A 12,382-nucleotide genomic window follows, 5' to 3' on the forward strand; every position below is an offset into this window, starting at 1 on the left:
AGTTCAGTATAGCTCTTGTTGAGGCTTTTTCCTGGCAGTCAGGAAAATCCTGAATTAAAAGTAGGAACTGTAGTAATGGCTTCTATAAAATTATGATATTGATTGTAGTATTCTTAACACCTTATGTAGTTTATTGATCACTTACTATTATCTTTTCCCTGCTGTTCACATTCCCACACTTTTAATCCCTTCACTAGCATTTATGAGTGATTATTACCAAGTATCTCAGTCTTACATAAATAACGTATATGATAATAACATATATAAATAATACTTAGATAAAATGGCTTAAGCTGAATTCCCAACAGTTGATCAATTTTCTTGCTGCCAGCTTACACATCTTAAGTTAAAAAAGGTCCTGTTTAATATCTGTGAAGGCAACTGCTTATTGATTATAATATATCACCAGACTGGCATGAAAGAGATCCTTCTGTAAGTATGGAAATTTACTGCAGATACACTAGTAGGAACATTTTGTCATTTGTCATTCAGTCGGAACTTTAGGACATTTTGAACAGTATATCATGTGAGCATTTACCTTTCAGGCCATGGCTTGGGTGTATGCTGGAATTCAGCACATCTAACTAAAAATTTTGGGTAGCACCTAGAAACAGGCAGTGAAGCCATGGCAGAAAATACAGATGTTCACGTCTGGAGGAGTTTGCCCATAGGCACAAGTGCTGCTTTCGGTTCCAAATAAGTGCAATAATTTTCTGTGTGAACAGAAGACTTCCTAGCTGCTCTTCACTCATGAAAGACAATGATACAGGTTGTAGTTTACTGGAATACTTGTAGAACAACTGACAGAAATAAGGTCAAACACAGTAAGTGGATATGTTCAAGTGTTGAAATCACTTTCATGTTTTGTACTTTGCAAGTTAGCTTGAATAGAAAGTTTATTAGAAAATAATTTACTTAATCTTTGAAAAGTCTTTACTTACAGGCTGTGAGCAATCTTGCAGTTGATGGAGGAAATGAGCTCCTAATTGAATCATGGCAGAACAAAGCATTTTTTCCCCTTCTGTTATTTCATTTAACTCCTTGCTGGTAATGCATCACATCTCTTCATGTGGCAGACAGGCATGTCAGTGTCTTGCTTTGTGAGGTGAAGTAGTAAAACTGGCATTTGCTTCTCATCTTTACAGTGTAGAAAGTGGGGGTGACAGCACTTGGAAGTAGTTTTTGCAAATATTTTCAAGCAGCAGAAGCACACATTTGCAGATAACACATTGAAGTTGGTGTTAACTCATGCACAGCTTCTTGAATGCTGGATACTAGCAACTGGGAGAATTTAATCCTCGTTGGTTTCTGAAACATTCTTTGCCAGGTGATTCTGTAATTTGTGTAGATGTAGTTTTAAGTGTTGCTTCAAGTAAAAATTACTTTTTTATTCTCAAAAGAGGTTCTGTGAGTGACATAGAAACGAAATTTAAGTATTGCAATTTACGACCTTTTTACTTGGAGTGGAATGTGCACACAGCTGTTGGATTCATTTCTACATACCTGTTTAATACTTGGATACAGTTGTAGCAACTAGTTGTATTTTGTGTGCTGGAATTCAAGGCCTGGCTGTTGCTCTCCAGTCTGTTTTTCATACACAGTGTTCACAGAAAATACACTATGTGTAAGAGTACATCATTCTCTCCAGCTGATGTTTGATGTTGGCTTCTGTTGAAGCTAGATCATCCTAGAGTTCATATAGTTCTGCTGAGGGCTAGGAGGTATCTTTGTGTAAATGTCCTGGGAATACTTGATTTTTATTCAGGGCTAACTGATCCACTCATTTAGCTTTTTAGGCATTGACCATTACTTATACAAGTGGATAATAGGATAGATGATGGAAGGGCAAGTGTGCTTCCATATTCTGCTTTCCCTCCATTTATGTCTCGGGAAAGGGACTGGCAACCTGTAGCCCTATAAAAATTGATTTGGGGACTTTTTTCTTTTTTTATAATATTAAAAATGAGAGAAAATAAGGCAGGTCAGTCTCTTTGTGATCTAGGCTCTTTTCCATACAAATTTGCAAAATTATTTGAAGAAAATAGAGTTGTGCCCCAGTGTGTATTTGAAATATGATTTAAAATGCAAACCAAAAACTAGTGACAAAGAAACTGGCTGATACAATGTTTACTCTTCAGACGTGTACGTACTTCAAGAAGTCTTGAGTAAAGCTAGCCAAATATCTGCATACCTTCTTCCAGGTCTGAGATTTTAATCTATTTGTCCAAAAGGATGGCATTTAGAAAATCAGAAATATGTGTGTTGGAAGTTTTCAGGAGACCAAACTTGTGAACTTGATATCAAGGAGATAGTTGTGGATATATGGAAATGAAACTAGACAAGAGTTCAACAGCTGACATTCTTTTTCTGTGCCTGTTTGAATTGACTACATAGTAGTTATGCAGTAATTGAGAATTATACTGGTAACACTTTAACATCTGCTACTTCATGTGTATAAATAGATGTGTTATTCACCAGGAGTGCATCTTCCTGCGTGAATATCTGTCTCGGAGAAGCAATCCTGTTCTTTGTTCTGCTCTGGCTGTAAATGCCTTGGATGTGTTTAACTCACCAGGTATCTGAAGCAAAGCCTTTCTTAAGGCAGGTGTCAGAGCAAGTAGAGAAGAGTTAAGAGGATACAGCAAGGGACAAGTTTTGCTCTACGGGACCTGTGTGTCACTGCCATTGCTGTTTTTCCAGTGAACCTGTTTTGCCACTGCTCTGCTACATGATATTGAAATCCTGAAATCATCAGATGTGGTTCTCCCATTACTGACAGCATGGAAACATTGAACCAGTCTTCAGAAGCTATCAGAGAGATTGTAAAGTAATCATTTCTGAATGCTGAATTCCTTCTTATCTATAATGCTTGTGAACTTTTGCTGTCTTACTACAGCAATCGTCATTAATGTTTGTCTTGTCAATTTGTGTATTTTGCTACTCTCTCCATTATTAACATTTTTGTATGTTTTAATTCAGACTTGTGCATATGTCCACACTTAAAATACTAGAACTATATAGTTAAATAAATTTGAGTTTGACTAAAAGGTCTTTTCCCATTTCAGGGAAAGGTGAGGTTAAAAGCTGACTGTTCTAAATATTTGAAACAAGTGTTCTGTTTTCTAGGACATCTAATATTTTATTTAAAATAACTCCACCATCTAATTTAGGTGTAATGTTTGCTTTGTGTGTGTGTGAAAACTTGCTGAAATTGAAAGTTGCTGAAAGTTGTAAACTGCAACCGAATTTGCATTTCTATGATATGTTTTACAACATCATCACTTAATGAAAACAAAAAAACAAACTTCTTTTTTCTTGTATGTAAATTGAATGGAATTACAAGTTGAACAAGCAGCCTTAAAGCAGAGGAATAAATAACATTTTGCAAGTATTTCTTTTAGTAATTTCCAAGTTGTCTTACACCTTTGCATATATGTGGGATTTGCCTGACAGTAGCCTTCAGTCTGTATAAACATTGAAAAATAGTATAAGTGATTTTTAAAATTACATTTCATTATTTTAGGATAAAAGACCTTGCAGATGCTTTAGAAGAAGGAGGTTGTGATCTTGAAACTGTGAGAAACATCATTCAAGGAAGGCAATTGCCTGCTGATCTAAGGGCCAAAGTCTGGAAGGTAAATATGAGCTTAAATCAGGAAGCGGGAAATACTTGAGGTTGTGTTTCATTGGAGGTAAAAGATTTAATTGCCAGGCATCTCTACAGAAGAGATGTAGTACTGGAATTTTAATATGCATCTATGTTGATTCAGTTTAAGAATAGTTTTTTTTGTTGGTTTTGGGTTTTGTTTTTGGTTTTTGGGTTTGTATTTTTTTCCAAATTACGGAGTTCAGTAATTGAGCAACTGCAAAAAGACACTAAAATATTTAGAGGGCTTTCTATTTTTGTTTTCAGATTGCACTTAATGTTGTAGGAAAGGGGGACAGCCTAGCATCCTGGGATGGCTCCTTAGACCTACCTGAGCAGAGTATAATTCATAAAGATTGCCAAGAACTAATTGGTAAGTTCTGTTACATTTAGATCATCAGTTTGAAAACTTCTGTATTCTCTGTTGTCTTAAGACTTTATTTCAATTAAATTATCTAAATGATGTTTACATTTTGGAGGAAGCTTTGAGGAGGAAGATGAAAGAGCAGATAAAAATCAGTAAGAAACTGTAAGAAAACAATAGTATCTTACCTGTACACAGACTTTGCTGGGGCTGACATCATGGGAGTTTAAAGTACTACCTTGTAAATGATAGTTTGCATAGTCAGAAAGCTTTGTGAGATGAAAAAATGGTAGCTGTTTTCCAAGCTCCATCTTTTAAAGCAGACATTCTTTGTATAGTGTCCTGCAGGTTTTTAATTGTGGAAGGCCTGGTTCTTAATCTGGAAACCTGCTGTAGAACAAAAATGCGTATAACATTTGAGAGAAGAAATAAATTAAACATTTTGGACTTTAAAAACTATTTTAAAGAAAGATACTTTTTAATAGCATTTTCAGCAAAAATGAAGGGCTGTGTTTGTGCAAGCAGGGTGCTGCCAGGACAAAGGAAATAATACTCTGGTGTGTTTGCAAGGAGGTGCCACAGGATCTCTTAGCAGCTCATCACAGAACTGGTCGAATCCCTGCCGTGATGCAACAGCATTGATATCAGTGATCACTTGGTAGAATCAATGCTGACTCATAAATCAGGATACATCACAGGAGTTGAATAAAATAATTTTCTGTTTTATTACCTATCACTTTATTTGTGTGCAATTGAAAGTTAAGGCAGAGGATGGAATTGGTGCATGCATAAATACCTTCCATTTCTGAAATGCAGTTCTACAGTTTCTAGCCCTAAAATCTAGTAGGACTTATTTTCCTTCTCTCTGTCCTGTAAAGGAAAGAGATTGGAGTGGAATTTCCACTCTCTCTGATTTAATCACAGTGTCTCTTCAGGAAGATGCAAAATGTCCTGATTATATTCATAACATATAAAATTAAGCACTTCAGTGTCTGATAGTTCTCCTTTTGTATTTATTGGCAAATATTTTATGATATGTAAGGACTTAAACTGATAAAGGGAACAAATGTAAAGTTACTTCAGAAAGACGGTTATATGGAGACTTCAATTTTTTGTTGGATTAAATGTCTCTATTTCAATGTTTTAGCACAGCAAGTAATCTCCAAATTTAAAGTATATCCTCAGTTGGCATGTGAGTTTTATGTACTGTTTCATTTTTTTGAGAGGCAGAGAAAAGGAATACCGAATACTGATTGGCTTTGATGGGAAAGTATTAAAGACTTTCATAATAAATGTGTAATAAGAAATGTGAATTATAAGTTAATGCTAAAATTTAAGTCTGTAAGCCTAGCTGATCTCAAACTTCTAATTTGGATAAATTCATATGTCAGTCAACTTTTGAGGAATTGAAGATCTGCACTGTGGGTTGATCTGTGTTGAAATTCAAATGAATTTCTTGTAGACTTGAGCCTAAATTGTGTGCTAAGCACATCAAATAGAAGAGGAATATTCTGTGCATTGAAAGAATCCACCTTCTTTCATATAGATCTTGGAAACCCCAAACTTCTTTCATCCTGTTTTTGTGGTATTTAAATAATATTTAAATGTCTTATCCTACTAGGTTTATAAAATCACTTGTATTATGATACCTTTTTTAATGCCTTTCTATAAGAATTTAATCCAAATAGCCAGTTTTTTGTTTGTCTGGTTTTGTTGGATTTTTTTTCCCTGATCAGTCCCTATTGGTGCTATGTGTGCTATGACATAATCTCATCCAATTTCTTTGAAAAGCCTTTAACACAATTTATATTTCTGTGCCTATTTCAGACCAGTTGTCAGTGCCAGAAGAAGAGAAGTCAGTATTAATTTTGGATATTGAGTCTGTTATTACATTTTATTGTAAATCACGCAATGTTAAATACAGTTCTTGCCTCGGCTGGATACATCTGCTCAAACCTCTGGTGCACCTTCATTTGCCCCGCAGTGATTTGTACAACTGCTTCTATGCTATCATGAATAAATTCATTCCAAGGTAAAACTCTTTCTTTTCCATATGTACTGTTTTTATTGGCAGTAGCAGTATTCTCTGAAAGATGTCCATGTTGGTTTTGGCTAGAGTAGCATTGTTTGTAACCATATTGTCAGATTCTTTCATATGATTGTAAATTTCAGTACCTGTTGGTTTGAAATCCAGGAGATGATTGGGTTGCTTTAAGATGCAAAGAGCTAGCATGTGACTCAATAAGGCTTTTAAAGAACTGTTCTTCCATGCAATATCAAAACATTTGTTTATGAACTAATTCACATAGCTTATGTGAAAGTGGTTTTTTGTTCCCTTTCCTAGCATTTTTTGAATCTAAAATACTTCTATCCCTTCAGAAACAGCAATTCATAAGCACTAATTAAGTCTCAAAATTTCTTTAGAAGTAGTTGATATTTTTTCCCTATGTTCTTTTGAGTTGGGACTGAAATCACTTTTTTCTAAGTTGCTAGATATTTTTAATGACAAATACTACTTTTGAGCTTTTCATGCTGTTATGTAGGTGCTCTTGCTAAAGTAAATTTTTTATGTATGTTGGACCACTATGACACTTCAGCAAGGGTGAATAGTCTGTAGTTAAAGATCTTAGTCTGATTGCCTGGAGAGGGGATTCCAGCCTGGCTGATGGATAGGTGCCCAAAATATGAAAAACACATGTTTGCTGTAGTGGCAGGAAGTATTTATCAGTCCCATCACTTGACTCAGCTCATGTCCCTTTCTGCTCTGAGACACTCTTGGGCTCTGTGAGCTATTTGGGGATAGTGGCATTATGGTCACATAACTCATGTGCTTTCAGAAGGCTTTAGAAGCTTTTAGAAGGCTTGCAGAGTATTTGAGCTTCTCTGTAGGAATCTAGGTGGTGTTTCAATGAGATGTAGACCGTTTCCTGGTTGTTTTTTTTCTCTTCAGTGGGAGAATGAAAGCCATAGAAAGGCAATTTATAGTAGATCAGTGAATTTCTGCTCCATTGGTCCCATGCTTGCCTTGTTTTGAGATTTAAATCTGTTTTAAATACTTCTGTATTATATAATCTGTCAATATTGACAGTATTTCATTCTACTGCCTTGTTAGTTTAGTGGGGGTTTCAATGTTTGTGGGATTTTTGTTGGTTTGATTTGATTGGTTGGTTTTTGACTCTCGAGGCAAGTTGATTTCATGATCAGTCCATGTGAATTAAAAGAGCAATGTACAGGAAATTACATAATCACAGATAGTAAAGAATTGCTACTGTAAGTCTGGAAACTGCAATATTACAGGGGAGTTTATTATTTTCATTGCTACTTTTTAGGGATTGTTTTATGAAGGGAAGACCCTTTCATCTATTTAGGCTGTTGCTTCAGTACCATGAGCCTGAACTCTGCTCCTTTCTTGACACCAAGAAGATGACTCCAGATTCGTATGCACTCAACTGGGTAATAAAGTGAAAGTAGGGAAACATAATGAAAAATAAATTTCTGTTAAAATTTAAGGGTTTTTTATGTTGTCAGTTTATGGAAGAGTAGTACAAGCAATTAGGACTGCATGTATTAAAATAAATTGCATGTTTTAATGTAGTATGGGCTTTTTGTTGTTAGTGTTTCGCATGAGGTACAAGGTCTTGTTAATGTCACGTTTTTATTGTACTGGATGAGTCCTTATTGAGCCACTGATGTTAGGAACTTCTTGGACTAAGGAGGAATGATAGCAGCTGACGTACTCTAAAAGCAAGAAGCCCTGATGTTAGTTTTGATTGTGGGCAGCTGTATGTTATAGATATGGGTAAACATCAGTCTAACAGGTCTTTTAAAGCTAAAGTATGAATTGTTTTTAAAATCTCGCTGCTAAGAGATACATGTACGTGTTTTAGAATTTAGGCACATTAATTTTACAAATTTTAAAGCATTAGTCATTACCTCTTCAAAACTGCCTCAAACTGTGAGTAGTTACAAAAATGCTTACCTCAATAATTTTTTATAAAGTTTGTGGAGGAGGACTACAACAACATTTTTGTTTCCATGCTACTTAGTATATGCAATACAAAATCATGATACTGTGCTTGCACAGGCAAAGTCTGTAATTTAATAGAGAAGGCTTTGACCCATGAACTCTTCTAGGTTCTTCTTTCATACTCATTGGCTATGGAAAACTTTTTTCAACTTCATGTATTTTCATTTAAAGAAGACTGAAATGAATTATAAAACTGTGAGGTTTGTATTTGGGGGTGGTTTTTCTTGAGTTTTTTTTAAGGCTGCTGCCAGTTGTAGTGTAAAAATGTGTCTAAGAAAAATTTTCATATTCTCAAAATCTGCCTTTTGCCAGTCTTACGAGCCTTCAAAAGAGAAATCAGGCCTTTTTTTCCCACTCAATTTCCATTTTTTAATAGAATTTTCCTCAGTAAGTACAAAATTCTTTGAAGTTGTTTATTAGAATTTTGGAACCTAATGTGAAAAAGAATCTTCTCTCAGAAAGGTGGTAGAGAAGCAAGCTGGTGTAGCTGCCAGTCCTCAACACCATGCTTCCTGGTGTACAATTTTAGGAAAAAATCTTACATTTCATTTTATACAATGAGATTGCAGTAAAATTCTCTGTTTCATCTGTGAAAAATCTCAGTCTGTATAAGTGTATCACTAATACTTAGAAATATATAAGCAATGTACAGAGACCTGCCATTGTCATCTTCTTCATGGACATTTTGTCTTCAGTTGCATTTGAGTCAGAATTGAATAGATCTTTTTATCTCCTGCTATAAAACTATACTAGGAAGTGTTGAAATATTCCATGATAGTGTTTTAAATCAGATACCAAGCTTTTGAAAGCTATAGCTGTGTTGATACAGAATTTGTGTGCATCACCAAGTTGAGTAAGACCCCAGTGAAGTCAGGTGGCATACATTTCAGTTAGGTGAGATTTTAAATGTTACCTGGCATGTATGGTAAGAAGTTCCTACCTTTTATCTGCTTTGAACTTTGTATATCAGAGAGGATGTATTTTCAAGTGGGAGCATGGGAACAGGCAAAGGTTTTCTTAAATGGTAATGAAAATTTTCTGATGCTTGCAAATGTTTAATTACTCAGTTATAAACCATCATAATGTAATGCTAAGTAAGTGATGTTGTCAAACTAATGTGCAACTATGTTCAATTAGCCCAATTCTACTGTGGAAAATAAAAATAATTATGTTTGCAGGATCCTTTCAAAGCTCTAATTGCTATGCTATTTGAGTAAATATATTCTCTTATGATTGTCTTGTTGGTAATTGGTATTTAGCACTGGCTGTGAGCTAAACAGTACTCCAGCTTGATTGTGTTATCTGTGGTTGAATTTGCAAGGCTGGCAGTGTACAGCCAACTTTGCCTTCACACTAGTCATATTTATTCACAGATAATCTGTAGCATTGTGCACTGTTTCCATAAAAATATTTTAGAGGTTAGAACCATCCTTCAGTATGCTGTGCAGATGCAGGCTTTATCATAATTTTGTTTGGTTTATTTTCTTTTAGATATCGTGTATCTCTGTTAAAAATGTTTCCCTGTAAGATTGTTCCTGGTAATTGCATTTTCTCATATTATTTTCCAAACTTTTAGCTTGGAAGCCTCTTCTCATACTACTGTTCAGCTGAAGTCACTCAGGCAATATGGGATGGATATCTACAACAAGCAGATCCATTCTTTATTTATTTCTTAATGTTGATCATCCTTGTCAATGCAAAGTAAGTGTGTAGTTAATTCTTTGGGACATTCTTTGCTGACATTGTTTTAATCCAGGTTTGTTTCTTTTTGGTTTTACTGACTTAATCTATGCCTGTGACTTTACTGTTTTCAGAGACGTTATCTTAGCACAAGAATCAGATAAAGAAGAAATGATAAGTAAGTACTTCTCTTACATAGCTGCTAGTGAAATATTTATTATATACTCTAATTCCCATTTATTACTATTTTTTGTTGCTAAAGAGCTAGATTATTTCCATGTGATTTTTCTCATTAACAAATCTCTTCACTCATTAATTCCTTTCTTACTGTTCTTTTGCTGCCCTGTCCTTGATCTTCTTTCCTCATTCCTTTTAATACTCCCACACCTAGTTTTATACTTCAGTAAACAATCACCAGAAACTGGTCTTTCTAAGCCCAAAGCAACAGCTGTCAAATCCTTCTTTAAATCTACTGCACTTGTTGCATTTTCTGGATTGTCTTCATGCACACTTAATCTGAGCTTAATTCATTGTTTTTATAGAAAATGCATTAAATTTCAGTGGAAAATGTAAATAGCTCTTGTCTTTGAATTTTTTTACAAACATAATGCAATGTAATTAATAATCTCTAGTAGTTCAAAATGAGAGTGCTTGGAATTTTGTGTCTTTGCCATATGCTGCAGAATTACACCCTTGGGTTTTCCTGGACAGAGAACAGTGCTACTGATTAAGTACTCATTTTAAAGGATTCTAGAGGTCAAGCTCTTTAGAAAAGTAGCTAAATTAGAATTAGAACTGAAAGCTAAAACTATGCAGAAGTAAGAATGTGGTAAAAAATCATTTGCATAGAAGGTTCAAACATCTAGAAAAAAACATAAGTTTTCTATGAATACGAGTATTTCCTGTATCTCCACTTTTCATCTGGAGAGTGGATCAATGTTCATGTTTAATCAATACACTAGATTGTTATGCCTTATTAAAATAAGTTCTTTTATGATCTATGTTGCTTGATTTCTGTGTCTGAATAGTGTTGCATTTATGTTGTTTATTTGTCTCAGAATCCTTAGAAACATCACCAGCCAATCTCGATTTAGAGGATATAGAAGATCTCTTCTCTTTGGCACAATATTACTGTAGCAAAACTCCAGCTTCTTTCAGGAAGGTAATAAAAGTAATTTTGAAATTCTCTTCTTTTTGGCAAGTGTTTAAGCTCCTGCTGCCAATAACTTGGAATATTTCATTGTGATTTTCTTTTTTTTTTAAGCGATTTTTTCATGTTGTTACTCTGGCGGTATTTACTGTTAGGACCTTTGAAAGATAAGGTTAAGTGGAATATGTTAAGAGAGAATCTTCCTTGCAATATTCTCACTTCATGGCTGATAACCTCATTTTCCAAAGTTCTTGTAAGAACTGATGAATATTGACATGAATATGTCTGTGTATATTGACACAACTGCATTGTAGTACACTGCACAGCAGTGTTAGCTGTATTTGTAATAACAAAGAGGAAAAAGTCTCTATAGATAAATCTATTATCACCTGCACTTTTTGCAGCTCTTCCTTACTCATGATATCTGACTTAGTTAATGGATGAAATAAAAGTATTTGATAGCCAGTGTCCTCGGCTTGTATGCACTTTGACTGATGTGTGTAGACAGGTATGGGAGGTTTTTTGTGGGGGGAAAAAACAAAGCAAACAACTAAAAAACAAATACCAGAGACACTGCATCATGTTGGTGTGGTCAAAGTGGTGAACAAACACGTTTGTAATGGAAGCGCAGACCTTGCCATGATGCTCAGAAAGGATCTCTGATCAAAAGTTTTATTACTGTATGGACAGGATACACACGTGTGGAACTTCATATTTGCAGCTTAGTGGATATGGTTTTATTTTAAACTTTCACACATAAAGACAATGGCTTCAGTTAATCTTTATTTTTCTTGCCTTATTAGGACAACCACAGTCTTTTTGGCAGCAGTTTGCTGGGCCTCAAAGATGATGACACAGACTTGAGCCAGGCTCTCTGTCTAGCAGTTTCTGTGTCCGAGATTCTGCAAGCAAACCAGCAACAAGGAGTCAGTATACTGCATTTACCTTCCCCTCACTATTTTACAGAAAAGGAAAAGACTCAATCACTAACCATTAGTTTTAAGTGCTAACAACACAAATGAGTATTTGCTATTTCAGGAAAAATATTTTGGTCTTGAAGTTTTCTCCCTTGTAAATGATCTGCTGCCTTCAATGCATTTGTGCTGTAGGAAGGAGCATAGTGAGCTTAAGACAGCTGATTTGAATTTGAGGAGTGTGAGCTGAAAGTACTGTCTTGCTAATTTGAATTCCTTTCCAAATGTAGCTACTGTAGAGGAAAATTTAAAATTCACTACTCAGTACCTTTGAGAATAATGCTGTTAAGGAATATATGTCTTTTGTCAATGAAGGATTTAAATGAAAAAAAGAAAATTGATTAAACTTGTTTCAGTAGAAGTTAATTGGAGACATAGATTCAAGGACTTCACAAGAAATATGTAAGACCCATATATGGATCATAATGTAGTTAGATTACAGTGTTTCTTATTGGCTACTGACTTCTTGTAGAAGTTTTGTCATTAATAGTTTGGGGTTTTTCCCTGTCCAAATAAAGTTAAGCATCTGTTTATATCCTAT

General features: G+C 34.9%; 1 protein-coding gene across 7 annotated transcripts in view; it reads left to right on the top strand.

The window, feature by feature from the left end:
• The window catches only part of TBC1D23 (TBC1 domain family member 23), a 32,181-nt gene that overhangs the window by 3,387 nt on the left and 16,412 nt on the right, over positions 1-12,382 (top strand). For 3 of the 7 annotated variants that reach the window (XM_058838157.1, XM_058838202.1, XM_058838181.1), the window contains exons 2-10: positions 2,701-2,827; positions 3,524-3,635; positions 3,914-4,019; positions 5,838-6,042; positions 7,340-7,463; positions 9,614-9,738; positions 9,852-9,895; positions 10,776-10,879; positions 11,671-11,793. In XM_058838157.1, coding sequence (XP_058694140.1) covers positions 2,781-2,827; positions 3,524-3,635; positions 3,914-4,019; positions 5,838-6,042; positions 7,340-7,463; positions 9,614-9,738; positions 9,852-9,895; positions 10,776-10,879; positions 11,671-11,793 — 990 coding nt within the window. In that variant the 5' untranslated portion in view covers positions 2,701-2,780. Of the gene's footprint in view, positions 1-2,601; positions 2,828-3,523; positions 3,636-3,913; positions 4,020-5,837; positions 6,043-7,339; positions 7,464-9,613; positions 9,739-9,851; positions 9,896-10,775; positions 10,880-11,670; positions 11,794-12,382 lie in introns of all 7 variants that reach the window. The other 4 variants (XM_058838193.1, XM_058838209.1, XM_058838173.1 and 1 more) reach the window with 3 other exon arrangements.

The sequence above is a fragment of the Poecile atricapillus genome, chromosome 1, assembly GCF_030490865.1.
Source record: "Poecile atricapillus isolate bPoeAtr1 chromosome 1, bPoeAtr1.hap1, whole genome shotgun sequence".
NCBI classification, from domain to species: domain Eukaryota; kingdom Metazoa; phylum Chordata; class Aves; order Passeriformes; family Paridae; genus Poecile; species Poecile atricapillus.